Source organism: Aristolochia californica, unplaced genomic scaffold, assembly GCF_029961685.1.
Source record: "Aristolochia californica isolate CCGP_79_NKW_82.1479 unplaced genomic scaffold, dmAriCali1.0.hap1 SCAF_1, whole genome shotgun sequence".
Lineage (NCBI taxonomy): Eukaryota > Viridiplantae > Streptophyta > Magnoliopsida > Piperales > Aristolochiaceae > Aristolochia > Aristolochia californica.
The window spans coordinates 1,593,159-1,610,344 of record NW_027181770.1 but is presented as its reverse complement, the minus strand read 5'-3'; the positions used below and the strand labels follow the sequence as shown (position 1 = coordinate 1,610,344).

Genomic DNA, 17,186 nt, shown 5'->3' with positions numbered 1-17,186 from the left:
AGCTCGACCGAATTATGGTTCGGTTCAAAAGCTCGTTAACTTAATGAGGGCCCGAGCCCGGAGGGAGGGTTTTCATTTTTCCTTTTTCAGAAGTCTGAACCTGGGGGAGGAGGGGAGAATAGGGAAAGTCAGGATTCCGGATTCGGCAGCGGAAATTGAGCGAAAACGGGGGAAGGAAGTCGACTTCTATCTGCTCCGTTAGGTAAGTTTTGGTTTTTTATTCGATTTCATCTTCTTATTCTTCGTTTTCCTCTTCGATTTCTTCCTCCCCGATCTTCTTCTTCGATTTCTTCCTCCGAACTTCTTCCTCGCCGACGGGAGTGATGGACACCTTCTTCTACCTCCGCTCCTCAGCCCAACACGATACTTATCATCATATCTACACGCCCGCTGCTACTCCATTATTTATCTTCTATCTCGCATTCATACGTGGCATTAATCAAATTCGATTTGTCTCGTTCTATCTCAAAGTATAATTCACCCGAAACTTTTGCCTCTGTTTCTACTTTACGTAAGCGAGCTCGGGTGATGAAATAATAAGTAATAATTCATTGGCTGATTGTATCATTAACCATTTCTTTATTTTGGTGTGAGAAGATTACCATGAATCCACTGATTTTTGCCGCTTCTGTTATTGCTACTGGATTGGCCGTAGGGCTTGCTTCTATTGGACCTGGGGGGGTTGGCCTTTTTCGAGCTGCTCAATGGCTCCTCCCGTAGTTCTTCTGAATTTCGATAGGATCCGTTTTGGTATGAACGTTAGATAGTATTTGATTGTATTGTTTGCACTTCTGTTTGGTATGAATATAAATTTTTTTTCCTTTCGTCTCTGATGGCTACCCTTCCTGTGGATCCGAGGATTCCAATTTAATTTGTTTTGCTGGTTTCAATTTTAAGTATTCCTCAACCTAGAGTTTATAAATTTATACTGAATGTATAATTTTTATTTGGCAAATTGAGATGTTTTTGTGTTTGATTATTGAATGAAATTTATGCAGTATATAGATAATTTTATATACAATTGGATTCCTTGGTATGAAGTGATGAAATGACAATGGCAAATCTATTCGTGTTCCACTAGCTTAAAGTTTAAAGGTGCAAGCTCACCCCATTACCGGGGCGGGGGAGTAGGAATACTGAAACAGCTTCATTGTGAGTTCTTTCCATGTGGGATCCCATTTGAGTCTAACAAATTCTCTGACTTTCTCTGCTGCTCTTTTAATTCCGGAGACCGAAAACCCCTCTCACCTTCAAAAAGCCTGATTTTGGTTTTCTTTCTCTGGCTTAGGTGGTAATTCATGCCCATGAGGAAACAAATCTTAGATTATGTTTTTGTCCCATTGGGGCTTATTGTAATGACGGGCTACCATGCGTGGCTCTTCTATCGCGTCATGAAGCACCCCACCAAAACCGTCATGGGCATGAACTCCATCAACAGAAAAATATGGGTTCGAACGATGATGGAGGTAACTCGTCTTTCTTCCTCCCTTTCTCTCTAGCATTTCTGTGTGTTTGCACTGGTTGAAATGGAGGTAGCTGAGATGTTATCTTTTGAAACATGAACGTTGATGGAGCTTTTTAAATCAGGATCCGGTGAGAAATGGAGTGCTATCAGTGCAGACGTTTCGGAACAACATAATGGCATCAACCCTTCTTGCATCGACAGCGATCATGCTCAGTTCCTTAATTGCCGTGTTGATGACGAATACTGGCCGGGGGACATCATTCGTCCGGGTGAATGGAATGGTATATGGAGACACCAGCGAGCTTGGTTTCTCTATCAAGTACTTTGCCATTCTGGTTTGTTTCCTTGTGGCCTTCCTCATGAACGTGCAATCAATCCGATACTACAGCCATGCTAGCATTCTCATCAACGTCCCCTGTAAATTTGGTAGTCTATCAGCAGAATATGTCGCCCGTGCCGTCAATCGAGGCAGTTTGTTCTGGTCGCTCGGCCTTCGTGCCTTCTACTTCTCCTTCCCCCTGTTTCTCTGGATCTTTGGCCCTATTCCCATGTTCTTCTGCAGCGTCTTCCTCGCTTTCTTGCTCTATTTTCTCGATGTGTCATTCGATTGGGGGGTGATGGATGGTTCCAATGAAAGGAACACGGAAGAGTGCACATGCCGAAGCGTCGTCTGATGCCTTTGAATCAGAATTTGGGTTTCCTAATTCAACCGAAGCGTCGTCTGATGCCTTTGAATCAGAATTTGGGTTTCCTAATTCAACTCAAGTTGAATTTGGTTGAGATGAAGGCTAAGTGTTGTGAACAGTAGAATTTGCTTCCTTAGAATATTTATTTTGTTTTATTGTGTATTTACTTTTGAAGAATATATTGATTATTTTATCTAGGGAACATAATATAATGTCAATTTCAATTATATGAGGATGTATCCAACTTGTAAAAAGTTTTGTCATTATATTAGAATCATTGTCCAATATGTTTTCCAAATGGAAAAATAATAAAAATAAAATAATACAAGTCTAATATATATTAATATTTACATTAAATACATTAAATTAGTACTTGTGAAATACAACCTAAATATTTAATATCATTAAAATATAATAATCAATCATTTTCCCATATTTGAGTTGATAATAAATCTAAAAATATGATGTTCTTATGGATTGTGTTACACGCACCCTTTGAGTATTTCTTTTCTAATCCTTGTCAACGACAAAATTATCACCACCATCACTATTTTTATCCCTTGATCACCTTCTCCACTAGACACATCACTTGAATCACCGTCTTCATGTTATCTTCATTGCATATATAATTATATAAGACACAACAAGAAGTCACATTTTTTACTGAATATTAAAAGCAAAAGGAGGAACATTTTTTCATAATTTTAAACTAACTTCTAAAACCTCATATTTAATAATTATCCTTAAAGATGAATATTTTTTGTTGAATAATTCTCTTGGATTTGAAACAAAGTTATCTCCAAATTCTTTCAACTGGTAACGAGTCCCTCAATAAAGATCTAAAAACCATAAAATATTTGTATATCTTGTATCTATTAAATAATATTTACCTACTAAAAATATACTATATGAATTAATTAAAAATAAAAATAGACTAAATAATGAGATGTCATTTACCTTCAAGAATCTAGAGTTTATGTCATCATACTAATCTTGGTTTTAGTATACTTGAGTCAACTGATGCTCCCTCTCATTCAGTAAGTACATAATTAAATTACATGTCAAATATACATATTACCATTACATTTTGTGAATGAAAATCTTTCATGTTTCAATATCTTGTTTGTTGATCAATAAAATATGTCTTGTAATATAAATACCATCAATAACACAAATACAATCCTAATGACATAAATTTAGTCAAAATAAACATATATTTGATACTAACCTACAAATATTCATCAAATGCCTTTATACTTACATTAAAGCAAGGATAGTGTATATCACTATTCAAAATCTTCAAATGAGTATGTCTTGATGGTAATTTAATATAATCAAATTGTAATATGACAATAACATCTAACGCCTTAATAAAATATTTAATGGTAGTCCAATTTGATATATGAAACATCACAAGGTAGCATTGTATATTTGTTGTTAACCAACAGTAAGACAAAAATACGTAAATTATTTTTCCACTGAGATAGTCATTGTATCAAACAATAATCCCCAACTCCTCAAAATCTTAGACAATATGAGAAAATCATTCTAATTCATCCTGTAAAACTTTTAAAATTTAACAAGTGATCTTTCTAATACTTTTTTCGAATGTATATGATCATCTATATAATAAGAACGTTATATTTGCTCTTTACGATGATGTAAGTAACATCTTATAAGAGCATATACAATTGTGTAAAAGGTGATTTCATAATACTAATTTTTTCTTTGTCTGAAAGATTATCCATGAATACCTGTAATATTACAAATTCAAATATAAAAATAAATATTCAAATTCAAATCAACATCTATGTCTGAACCACAAATACATAATACTTGATTAGTAGATAATATCATTTTGAAACAGAGTGGGAAACAGAGATGTTGTGCATCTAGTCCTTTGTAGCAGAGAGTTTTTTTTTTTAAAAAAAGAGAATGTCATCGATGCTGGTTTCCTGAGCAAAATCTGGGTAAAAGTTTCTTGGCTCATAAGAAGTGTGAAAATTTTACCCAGTTTGCTCTTAGTCTAACAAGTCTGGCTTGTTGAAACAATAAAAGAAGCAGTGCGATTCTTGAGTTAAAGAACCTAGATTTGCAGTGTTGTAAGAATCAGATGGAAGATAACAGACCGGCAGGTTGAACTCGATCGATTGGAGAACCATGGTTCAGTACAGTTTTTTACATAAAGACACCCATTTCCGTGTGAAATCTGCTAACAACAGATGGGTTGAACGATTTGACCTGAACATATGTTAATGAAGTGAATATATAACTTAGCTAGAAAAAACTGTAATGGTTGGCTGTAAGGTTCAGGACAATTTCAATCAATGGAGGAATGAAGGGGCAGAAGAACAGAGAAATTAGTATGATAAAGGAAGGATCTTTATCTAAGTTGGTAGAAGCTCCTGTCATGACACAGATGATAAGCAATTCCGTGGCACCTCTCGCAAAAACTTAATAAAAGCAAGAACAAAAAACAAGTTATGAATCATCATATCTGTGAGCTCGATTTGTTCTTCCCAAGTAATTCGGCAAACATCGAATGCGGATAAATCAAAGACGACAATCACAAGCTCCTCCTTTGCCTGTGGGCGTCAGGCGTGATGTCCCTCAAGTGCAGAAACAACCCGGATCGTATCCAAAAGACGTTGGTTCTCGGATGTCCAAATGACTAATAAAAATATGGCATTAGTTTATAATTATTTTCTGTCCCTTTTATGAAAAATTATTGTTGGGAGGATACAATAATGTAGGCCGGATATGACCAGGTATTCGCGCAGAAAATGGCAAAAAAGAGAAAGAAAAGAACAAATGGCCATGAATGGGTTCTGGTGATGGAGTTTGTCTATAAAAGGGCCCAAGGCCATGAATATCTTATCAGGGCAAGACTGAAGCAGTCGGAAATGGGATACTCCGCTGTCGCAGTTCTCTTCGTCTGCTTCCTACTGTGGATATCCAGAGTGCTGCATATCATTTGGTGGAAACCCATGAAGCTAGAGCGGTTGTTGAAGGAACAAGGCATCCTGGGTCCGCCTCACAAATTGCTCTACGGCAACCTCAACGAAATCGCCGCTGAAAACCATAAAGCTCGATCAAAACCCATGCACTTTTCTCACAATATTGTGCCCCGTGTTGCTCCGTATATTCAGCGTAGCGTAAAGGAATACGGTATCTTCATTCCTCGTTTTCTTCAATCATGACCGTTTCACGTTTCTGTTGATTCATAACATCTTACTGGTGGGATTGTTGTCCTCTCGAATGGAGAGCAAGCTAATTTTATAGCATGCTTTTAAATTTCAATGATCATAGGCCCCTACACTGTCAGCTCCGTCTCCTTTCCGTTTTGAGAAAACTGGAATGCTCTGTCCGACTATGGCATCCAAAGAGATATCAAATAGAACCGAGACATCCCATCTCGGATTCTTCTCAGTTACACTGAATTGGATCTCCATCTTGCATTATCTTTAACCGGAAGAACTTAAAGTAGCTGCTTTTGCGACTTGTCATGCTTTTGCTTTTATTTTATTCTCATGTTTAAGATACCGGAAACTGACCAGGGAAAATATCTGTCATTTGGTATGGAACGCATCCGAGAGTAACCGTCCTTGATCCAGAAATGATAAGGGAAATTCTATCTAATAAGTTTGGCCACTTTGAGAAGCCCAAAGTAAACCCTTTTGTGAAGCTATTTGTGGGGGGGCTCGCCATTCACGAAGGGGAGAAGTGGGCCAAACACAGGAGAATCATCAACCCGGCCTTTCATCTTGAGAAGATCAAGGTAGTTGACACATTCCGTGGAATTGAACATCCATTAAATTTACTTTCGATTACCATGTACGATCACAAGGAAGAACACGGACTACTAATAATTCCTGGTGTTGGTAACAGAGAATGCTGCCTTCTTTCTCTGCTAGCTGCGTGGAACTGATCACCAAATGGCAGAATTTAATGGATCCTCTTGGGAGTTCGTGTGAAGTAAATGTCTGGCCAGAGCTCCAACATTTAACGGGAGATGTGATTTCTCGAACGGCATTTGGAAGCAGCTATAAAGAAGGGAACCGCATATTCAAACTTCAATCTGAACAAGCTGTACTCATGATACAAGCTGCTACCTCAATATACTTTCCAGGACTACAGTATGTGTATTTTCTTTATAGTTATTCCCTTCAACTCTGGCGGAGGAAGAAAAACGACGAAAATTAGCAGCTCCACGTTGAAGAAGCCTCAAATTTTAACGCACCTTCTTACCTTTTTCACTTCCTAAACCCAATCGTCTCAGTCCGGAGTGCTATATATAATTTGTGTTGTCAGTGTTGATCACCAAGTAGGATTCCCTACCAAAGAAGTGTAAAATAGGAGCAAACACACACACCGTTTATGTTAATTTCAGAAGTGCTTGCACTGAAACTTCTGTGCAATATCCACAGGTTTGTCCCGACGAAAAAGAACCTGAGAAGGAAGGAAATCGATAGGGAAGTCCGAGCTCTTTTGACAGCCATAATCAAGAGAAAGGAGAAGGCCATGAAGTTTGGCAAAGCCGCAGTAGATGACTTATTAGGCTTGTTGATCGAATCCAATCTAAAAGAGCCTCAGGAAGGTGGAAAATCCAAAGGAATGACAATCGAGGATGTCATGGAGGAGTGCAAACTGTTCTACTTCGCCGGACAAGAGACCACTTCGGTTCTGCTAACATGGACAATGGTTGTTTTAAGCACGCACTCAGATTGGCAGACTCGTGCAAGAGAAGAGGTTCTCCAAATGTTTGGGAAAAACAAACCAAATTTTGATGGATTAAACCACCTACGAATAGTGAGTTATATAACCGAGTCTCCGGCCTCTATGTATGTCCCTTTATACTACTTGGGTTGATCTCCATATAATTCTGTTGGCAGGTAACGATGATTCTGCATGAGGTTCTTCGGCTGTACCCGCCGGTGGTAGACCTCGTTCGTACCTCGCACAAGGAAACGAAGATAAGAGGAATAACCTTCCCTACTGGAATTCAGCTCTCTCTGCCAACTCTCCTTGTTCATCTTGACCACGAAATATGGGGTGAAGATGCCGAAGAATTCAATCCAGAGAGATTCGCAGGGGGAATTTCCAACGCAACCAAGTATCAAACAGCTTTTTTCCCATTCGGTTGGGGCCCCAGAATCTGCATAGGCCAGAACTTCGCCCTCACTGAAGCTAAGTTAGCTCTGGCTATGATTCTGCAGAACTTCTGGTTTGAACTCTCACCAACCTATGTTCACGCTCCATTTCCTGTTGTTACTATTCAACCCCAGTATGGCGCTGAAATCATCCTACATAAGCTCTAAGGAGGCTAAGCACGGAGAGTCACGACCCCAGTTAAAGCAGTGAGGTCACAACCCTCCTAAGAAGGGTCCAACTAACTTGCATTAAGGGTTGTCAATGGCTTTGGAGTTAGTCCATCACCAAATTTAAACAGAAATCCAAATAAGAAGCAAATGGATGACTTTAAGAAGTATCTTTAAAGTTGATATGTAGGGTTTGGATAAGAATGGGTTATGGAGTACACATAAATATTAAGAAGAAATCTCACACTTCAGAGTTGTTTGCTGAAACAATTAGTGATCCCTTGAGTAGGATCTACTCATCTTCTCGCTTTTGTGTTATAAATGGCTCATTCAGAGGACTATTTGCAGGCCTTCGCTTCAAATCTACAATTTCCTTTTCATCAAATTCAGCTGTTTAAAGCTAAATCCTTACCAGTTACCTCTTTCCAGGCCATTGAAGCAAAATGTGATTACATCCAGGGAAATCACTTAATATACAATGAAGATAATTTCACTCAAAATTACAACATGCAACTAATCGATCCACCTGATAACCGATGAGATTTTATTTATCTATCCTTTCAATCTAACATCACCATTAGTGATTATTAAAACTCTTGTGCCATACATTCTTCCGTGACTATTTCAAGAGAATTGATATGGACTCTCGGATATTTGTCTAATTGATTGACTTCTTACAATCTCTTAATATGCTCCATAATTTGCTTCATACATGTTAAGATTCAGAGACATCGTATTAAACAATAGTTATGAGTATAAGATGTAATATCTTTCGCAGGTCAGTTCTACTGGATACCCATCCAAGGTAAGAAGTATCTTAATCAGATATTGCTATTCTGAGACTTGTTGGAAACTAGTTTTTAATTGTTTAGACGGGGTTTCTGTCAAATGCGAAGTGAGAAGGCACTAGCTACTGCTCCCTTCACTTCTGAGAAATGAAAACGAAAACATTCCCAATCCCAAAGATCTGTTTAAGGGCAACAAATCCAGAAAGCATTCCCGGCCATGCCGATAGAAACAGGCTAATTGACTAGAAAACAGTCCTGGGTGGCGACAGCTATTGCTTAGGCGGTGGAGGGAGGGGGCTAGAAAACAAAAGCGTTTCTGAGAAAAGAGAAGAGTTGTAACTGCTTAGGTTGAAGAGAGATAATTGAACATAATCCGCCATTGACTTTGAATAAGACGAAGGTCATAAAAAACAATAAACTGTAACTGTGACATGTGGGTTGTGATTGTTTTTTTGGAGACATGTGAATCGAAGTTGTTGAAATGTATAGCTGTATAGCGTGATCGGAGGAAACTGTATAGCGTGATTGTTTCCTCCGATCCCGTGATTGTATTCTTAATTTTATTCCTTGATTTTAGGATCTAAATTGATCCTAAAATCGACTTGTAATGTATTATAAATAGCCTCTTAACGGAGAAGAATAAACTCATCGGAAATTCATTCTTTCAGTCTCTGTTATTATTTTCGGTTTTCTCTGTTTTACATGGTATCAGAGCAGGAGAATTATCCTCTCTTTTTCGTCGCAGAAAGTCGGAGCTAAGTGCTCCTGTAATCACCGAAGGAGGAAGCCGGAGGAAGAAAAAAAAATCCGTCGGAGTTGCAGAACTCTGTTTTTTCTGCAACTCCGTATTCCGGCTGTCCCGACGCCAAAAGAACGTTGCCGACACCCGACGACGATCACTGAAGACCAAAGAAAACCGCCGATGACAGTTCCACCTTCCCGTTATTACCGCTGATCACCACTGTCACCGAGGGAAACCGAATTGCTGAAAGAGAACATAGTTCTCTTACGACGGTCCTGTAGTCGGAATCACATCGTCGATCGCTGATGAGTGCCGACAATCGTCGACGACGGCACCACCACCCTATTTCGACTGAAGCCGACGCTCCGCTGCCGTTGCCGAAGACGAAAGTATTTTTTTAACTTAGGAACTACTGTTCCTTTATTTTTTCTACCGACCCAGACCGGCGGATCAACCGAATCGGACCGAACCGGTCTAAACTCGAACCGGATCGGACCAGAATTGAATCCAGATCGTACCGAATCGGACCGGATTGAACCGAACCGGACCGGATTAGAAAAAATAAAAAAATAAAAAAAAATTCAGATCGATGGCCACCACTACAGGCGCATCCACTGAACTTATCCGATTACCACAGATTATAGTCCACCAAGATAATTCTGCGTTTCCAAATGGAATTATCCTCGATGAGACCAATTATTCATTATGGTCCCAACTCATGGAGAAGTGAATTGGCACACGCAACAAAGCTGGATACCTCATCGGCGAAACAAAAAAACCAGCATCTGGTGATGTTAATCTTGGAGCATGGATTACTGAAAATCAAAGAGTCAAAAGTTGGCTTATTGACTCCATGAGTCAATTGCTCATGTAGCGATTTATTCGCCTCTCCACTGCCAAGGAGATATGAGAAGCAGTATCAAAAACATTCTATGATGGATTCGATGAAACTTGTATATTTGAGTTGAACCAGAGATCTTTTTCTACCAAACAAAATGGTAGACCGTTATCCACATACTACAATGAACTGGTTGCTATTTTCCAGGAGATTGATCATAGAACTATATCTCAAGAAGGAACAGTCGAAGGGCTGATCCAGTTGCACTCTGCAATGGCTAGGCTTCGGGTTCATATTTTTCTCAGTGGGTTTGACTTCAAGTTTGATCAAGTTCGTGGAGAAATTTTGCGAAAAAATCCCAAACTTGATTTGGAGAGTACATATGCATATGTCAAACGCGAATATCAACAGAGACAAACAATGGGGAGCTATCACCCAGTCTCCGAGAACTCGGCGATGTTGGTCAACCAAAACCGACAAGGATCATCAAGCAGTCGGAACCCTCAATCTTCTGGCAAAGGTAACAATCGTGTATGTATTCACTGAGGGAAAAAAGGACATTCACAACACCGGTGTTATGAGATTATTGGCTATCCGGAGTGGTGGGATTTCTCAAAAAAATCCTCGTAACAAGATTGCTGGGAAAGCTATGGTGATATCCATGGAAGAGAATCAGGAGCTACCTACTACAAATGTTGCCCATCCAGGTATTCTCGATAATGCATTAGTATTTTCTGTACATTCTAAGAATAGACCTTGGATTATTGATACAGGTGCATCCGATCACATGACAAGGGATCCCAGTCAGTTACAATCCATCCTACCTTCTCCACAATCTGTTATTTCAACAGCCAATGGTAGTACCTCTCCTATTACTGGGGAAGGATCTGTTATATTATCCAATAATCTGACATTAGATACTGTCCTTGTGGTTCCCTCTCTTGAATATAACCTTTTGTCTGTTAGCCAAATTACTTTCACTCTTGCTTGTACTGTAACTTTTTGGCCCTCATTTTGGGTCTTTCAGGACATTCTAACCCGGAAGATTCTTGGTTATGGTGTTAGACGGGGCAAACTCTACTATTTGGAGTTGACAGAGAACGGGGGATCAAAAATCAGTCAGACAAATCAAGCTAGCAGTGAAGATAATGCTCAAACAACTGTATGGTTATGGCACCGACGATTAGGCCACCTTTCCTTTGGTTATCTTAAGAAATTGCGACCTCAACTTTTTTTAGGTTTGACTGATGTGTATTTTCATTGTGACACATGTGAATTGGCTAAAAGCCACCGTATTGATTATTTCCCGAGTTTGAATAAAAGTTTCAAACCTTTTGCGGTTATTCATTCTGATGTTTGGGGTCCAGCCAAGATTCCCTCTATTTCTAGAGCTCATTACTTTGTGACATTTATTGATGAATGCACTAGAATGACTTGGGTATCTCTGTTTATCCACAAAAGTGATGTGTGTCTAGCATTTCAAAAATTCCATACAATGATACATACTCAATACCAAAAGCAGATTCGTGTTTTGCAATCTCACAATGGTACTGAGTTTGTTAATGTTTCTCTCGAAACTTTTCTGACCACTCATGGAATTCGTCACCAGACTTCTTGCACCTATACTCCCCAACAGAATGGATTGGCAGAAAGAAAGAATAGACAACTTTTGGAAGTAGTGTGTGCCTCTCTCTTTGGCATGAACATGCCTCAATTTTATTGGGGCGAAGCTATCACATCTGTTGCCTACCTCATCAATCGAACACCTTCTAGAGTACTTGATTTTCAAACTCCTCTACACAAGCTGCAATCCCTGATTTCAATTCCCCATCTTTCGAATCTTGAACCCCGAATTTTTGGGTGTACCGCTTATGTTCATATCCCAAAGATCTTGCAAAATAAACTTGATCCATGTGCCAAGCGATGTGTATTTGTTGGCTACTCTGATTTTCAAAAAGGATATCGGTGTTATTATCCACACACCAACAAGCTCCATGTGACTTTAGATGTCTCCTTCCATGAATCAGTCCCTTATTATTCAAGGGGAGTTTCTTAGACATCTCTTCAGGGGGAGAGTTCAAATGAAGAGAATGTTCCACATGAAACTAACGAAGATGTTGAAAGAGGTGCCGAATTTATTGAGTTAGAAGCGGTGAATGAATTTTTTAAGTGTCATGATGTGCAACAAGACTATGATTCGGTAATTTCACCTGAAGAACCCCCAGAGTTGCCCCCGTCTGCACCAACAACTGAAGAATCAACCCGGAATGTTCCTCCTCAGGTAAATACGAATCCTATGTTTGATGAGTCTAATGAAACATATCTTCCTACAGAAAACATAACCTCTAGATATCCACAAAGATTGAATAGGGGAGTTCCAAAAAAACAGTATGAACCTGACCTTGAAGCCAAGACCAAATACTCAATCAATAACTATGTGTCCTCCCATAGGTTGACTAAATCGTATGCATTTACTGTTGATCAATTATCCAGGGTTTCTATTCCTAGTAATGTGCAGGATGCATTAGCTGATCCAAAATGGAAAAAAATGATGAACGAAGAGATGGAGGCTCTACAAAAAAATGCCACTTGGGAACTTGTTCCCCAACCTAAAGGAGTAAAAACAATTGAATGTCGATGGGTGTTCACGTTGATACTCAAACCGGATGGAAGCATTGACAGATATAAAGCTCGGCTAGTTGCAAAAGGATATACGCAAAGGTATGGGATAGACTATCAGGATACTTTTGCACCAGTAGCTAAGATCAATACAATTCGTATTCTTATATCTATAGCAGCAAATCGAGACTGGCCTCTGCAACAATTTGACGTTAAAAATGTCTTCCTCAATGGAGACTTAGAAGAAGAAGTCTACATGGAACTACCACCAGGTGTAAAAAGTGGTTCTTTGTCTCAAGGTAAAGTTTGTAAATTGAAGAAGTCATTGTATGGGTTGAAACAGTCACCTAGAGCATGGTTTGGGAGATTCTCGGCTACAATGAAGGAGTTTGGTTATAAACAAAGTAACTCAGACCATACTTTGTTTATAAACAAAGTAATTCAGACCATACTTTGTTTATAAAACACAAAGAAGGAAAGGTAACAGCATTAATTGTATATGTTAATGATATGGTCGTGACAGGAGATGACCCAGGTGAATTGCAAGCTTTACAGGAGTATTTAGCTACTAAATTCGAAATGAAGGATCTCGGACAACTTAAATATTTTTTGGGGATTGAAGTTGCAAGATCGAAACATGGAGTCTTCCTTTCACAGCGAAAATATGTGTTGGATATTCTAGCCGAAACCAGAATGCTTGACTGTAAACCAATAGAGACTCCCATGGAAATGCATCATAAACTCGGAATTCTTCCAGATCAAATTCCAACAGACAAAGGGCGTTATCAACGATTAGTTGGAAGATTAATCTACCTATCCCACCCAAGGCCCGATGTAGCATATGCAGTAAGCGTTGTGAGCCAGTTCGTGCATGCACCAAGTGAAGAACATATGGAAGCAGTCTATCAGATCTTGAGATACTTAGGGAATCTTGTCACTTGGAAAAGCAAAAAACAGAAGGTAGTATCAAGATCAAGTGCTGAAGCTGAATTTTGAGGTATGGCTCATGGTGTATGCGAGTTATTATGGATACGGAATATACTGAGAGACTTAGGGATTGAAAACGACAAACCTATGAATCTTCACTGTGATAACAAGGCAGCTATCGCAATTGCACAAAATCCAGTTCAACATGATCGCATTAAACATGTTGAAGTTGATCGTCATTTCATCAAAGAGAACCTCGATGCAAAGATTATACAATTCCCTTTTATTCAATCTGCGAGTCAGATGGCTGATATGCTCACGAAGGCAGTATCAGGAAAAACATTTCATGGTATAATTGACAAGTTGGGCTTGACTGATATCTATGCACCAACTTGAGGGGGAGTGTTGAAATGTATAGCTGTATAGTGTGATCGGAAGAAACTGTATACGTGATTGTTTCCTCGGATCCCGTGATTGTATTCTTAATTTTATTTCTTGATTTTAGGATCTAAATTGATCCTAAAATCAACTTGTAATGTATTATAAATAGCCTCTTAACGGAGAAGAATAAAATCATAGAAAAATCATTCTTTCAGTCTTTGTTATTATTTTTGGTTCTCGCTGTTTTACAGAAGTCCTATCTCGCCCTTTTTTCTCTAACAAATGAATGGATTTTCTTTTCCATTCTCGCCGCTCTTGATTTTTCCGACTTTGATAAATGATTTACTCGAAACCTTCACTGGTTCATTGGTTTTGGCGATGGATTCAATGATCTTAATTTCTCATCACTTCCCAGAAGAAATTAAAGACAGTCTTAAACTTCCCAGAAGAAGAAAGAAAATCTTAAACTGATAAATAGCCTGCTCATATGTCACCGCCGTAAGCACTACGTCGCCAACTTACCAACCAATTGAGTTTTCGGCCATTGCTTCTGTAGCAGTCAACGATGGATGAATGTATTATTGCTGTGGAAACCATCGGCTGATGCTCCTCCTTTCTTTCTTTATGTATATCCTTGTGGGATCCAGCCACCCCTGGCTTGCCTACTGAAGCAATTGGAAAAAGAAAGATCACATTAATTAAAAATTAAAAGGCCGACATTTATTAGTTTTTGAACCATTAATAGCTTATCACATTAAAGTATAATCTGGTTTATGGAAGCTCCTGCCATCTAGATTGCTTCTGCAATTTACAGGTCAACAACGGGGGATTTAAAAGTAGTTGGCTGATTCCTGGAGAAAGATCCCATTAACTTCATGATTAGCGGTTCCTTCGTTTTCCATTTGCTAGAATATCTTAGAAGAAAAAGGGAAAAGAGAGAAAATTCAGTTAAAAAAAATTTAAGAACAGTGACGGTGGGTCATTCGTTTACTTATATAACTACAACTGCGTTCAACGTATCGACGGATGAAATTAACAACTCTCTTTCTGCTTTAGCGAGCTGAAGGAAATGGCAGAGTTCGTCGCCTGTTTACTGATTATTTCGTTTCTTTTCTTCTTGATATGTATATTACGATTGTTGAACACCATCTGGCGGAAACCTAAGCAGCTGGAGAAACATCTGAGAGAGCAAGGAATTGCCGGTCCTTCTTACAGACTCCTGCAAGGTAACTTGAAGGAGAACTCTACGATGATCGAAGAAGCACTGTCCAAGCCTATGAATCTGACCCACGATATCGCCCCACGTCTCTTGCCCTTCCTTTGCAACATGATAAAGGACTACGGTATGGTTTCATGAAGAATTTGTCTTTCTGTTGGCGATGGCTTCTTTTGCTTAATCTCTTTCCTTCTTCTACCTTCTCTTTTTTTCTAATCCGACCTTTGCTTCTTCTTTGAGGACCAATATAGGGCTTGGGTTGCGATTTATTTAATAGAAACTCCATGCTTCTGTCGCGATTAATGTTAGGGATTGTCTCTGTGCCCCTTTATCATCTACCTGCTTTCACAATTCTTAGAATTTTAATGCTGAGATTAGGAGAGACCATCTAACTTACAGGTATGACGTCAGTCCAATGGTTTGGTACGGTTCCTCGAGTGAACATCATGGCCCCAGAGCTGGTGAAGGAAATTCTATCCAACAGGTCTGGCGACTTTGAGAAACTTAAGCCGAATCCTCACACGAAGTTGCTAGCCGGAGGTCTGGCTGTTTATCAAGGGGAGAAGTGGGCAGAGCACCGGAGGCTTTTAACACCAGCTTTCCATCTTGAGAAGCTGAAGGTTGCTTCTTGTACTGATCACCTCTCATTTAAAGAAACTTTGTCTGAATGCAAGATGAGCACTTAAACGCCTTAAATAAGCCCTACTTCCTCTTCTTCTTCTTATTCTTTTTCGTTTTTTTTTTGTTTTTGTTTTTGTTTTTCTATGGTGAATTTTCAGGGAATGCTTCCAGCACACTCCGTCAGCTGCACTGAGTTGATAGAGAGATGGCAAACGTTAATCGGTTCCGGTGAGTCTTACGAACTGGATGTGTGGCCGGAGCTGAAAAATTTTGCGGGGGATGTCATTTCTCGGACGGCATTTGGGAGCAGCTACATGGAAGGGAAGCAGATATTCGAAATTCAATCTGAACAGATCAAGCTCCACATAAAAGCTGATCGAGCTTTATACGTTCCCGGTCTCAGGTACGTCGCCGTTGTTCGTTCTGTTCAACTGGGCGTTTGTATGTGCAGGGATTAATTTCTCTGATTCCATGGACAAAATCAAGTTTATCTGTTTGTGCAGATTTTTGCCCACAAAAGAGAACAAAAGGAGACGAGAGTTGAACAAAAGAGTGAGAACCCTCCTGACAAATATGATCGAGAAGAGAGAAAAGGGAATGAAAGAGGGAAGAGATTCTGGTGCTCATGACTTGCTGGGTTTGTTATTAGAGGCCAAACGTAATGGCCGGAACGACTACGACGAAGAGATTGAAATAACCTTCGAGGACATCATTGGAGAATGCAAACTATTCTACTTCGCTGGATCAGATACCACCGCTGCTTTACTGACATGGACAATGGTTGTGCTAAGTATGCACCCGAGTTGGCAAAACCGAGCCAGGGAAGAGGTTCTGGAAGTGTTTGGTAAAAGAACCCCGGATATAGATGGGCTAAGCCGCCTCAAAATTGTGAGCAACTACTGAGCTTGACATTCTCGAAATCGTCCTTTTAAACTTCAATCGGATAATCTTTGACAAAATGTCTCAAACACTTGACATGTCTCAGGTAACAATGATCCTCTACGAGGTTCTGAGGCTCTACCCGCCGGCAACAATACTTATTCGGCATACCCAGAAGCAAGTGAAAGTCGGGAAGCTTCTTCTTCCCCAAGGAATCCAAGTGGGGATGCCAATCGTCCTCATCCATCGCGACCCTCGTCTCTGGGGTGAGGACGCCGGTGTATTCAATCCAGAGAGATTCGCCAATGGAGTTTCCAAAGCTTCCAGGCAACCCGGTGCATTCTTCCCGTTCGGATGGGGTCAAAGGATCTGCATAGGGCAAAACTTCGGCTTGATGGAGGCAAAGACGGCATTGGCGATGATTCTTCAGCATTTTGGGTTCGAGCTTTCTCCCTCCTACGCCCATGCGCCACATGTAGCAGTAACTATGCATCCACAGCACGGAGCTCACATAATCTTGCACAGAGTATTGAGTACAGCAAACAGAATTCCCGGCCCTGGGTGGTAAACTTAGTGTACCCTTCTCCCTGCTCCCTCCCTATGTGAATTCGTTCATTTGCAACAGTAGATAACTGTAAAATAGAAGCAGTATCAGTATTGTTCTTTCCCCTTGAACTCTTTCCGACGAAGCGGGTGGATCGAGGGA

At 39.7% G+C, this 17,186-nt stretch overlaps 3 protein-coding genes across 4 annotated transcripts; all 3 read left to right on the top strand.

Moving 5' to 3' along the window:
* Positions 1-104: 104 nt before the first annotated feature.
* Positions 105-2,378, top strand: LOC137957630 (uncharacterized). 2 transcript variants are annotated; one of them, XM_068805162.1, is made up of 4 exons: positions 105-202; positions 1,289-1,466; positions 1,588-2,142; positions 2,194-2,378. In XM_068805162.1, exons 2-3 carry the CDS (start codon positions 1,299-1,301, stop codon positions 2,137-2,139), a joined length of 720 nt encoding a protein of 239 aa, XP_068661263.1. In that variant the 5' UTR covers positions 105-202; positions 1,289-1,298; the 3' UTR covers positions 2,140-2,142; positions 2,194-2,378. The 2 variants fall into 2 exon arrangements, with proteins under 2 accessions (XP_068661263.1, XP_068661262.1); XM_068805161.1 differs by having other exon boundaries at positions 1,588-2,378.
* Positions 2,379-6,042: 3,664 nt separating this feature from the next.
* On the top strand, positions 6,043-7,469 carry LOC137955398 (cytochrome P450 CYP72A616-like). Its single transcript, XM_068802327.1, has 3 exons — positions 6,043-6,287; positions 6,579-6,960; positions 7,044-7,469. Exons 1-3 carry the CDS (start codon positions 6,043-6,045, stop codon positions 7,467-7,469), a joined length of 1,053 nt encoding a protein of 350 aa, XP_068658428.1.
* Positions 7,470-14,833: 7,364 nt separating this feature from the next.
* On the top strand, positions 14,834-17,048 carry LOC137962375 (cytochrome P450 CYP72A616-like). The gene is made up of 5 exons (XM_068809204.1): positions 14,834-15,107; positions 15,380-15,600; positions 15,760-16,004; positions 16,105-16,489; positions 16,587-17,048. Exons 1-5 carry the CDS (start codon positions 14,834-14,836, stop codon positions 17,046-17,048), a joined length of 1,587 nt encoding a protein of 528 aa, XP_068665305.1.
* Positions 17,049-17,186: the final 138 nt, after the last annotated feature.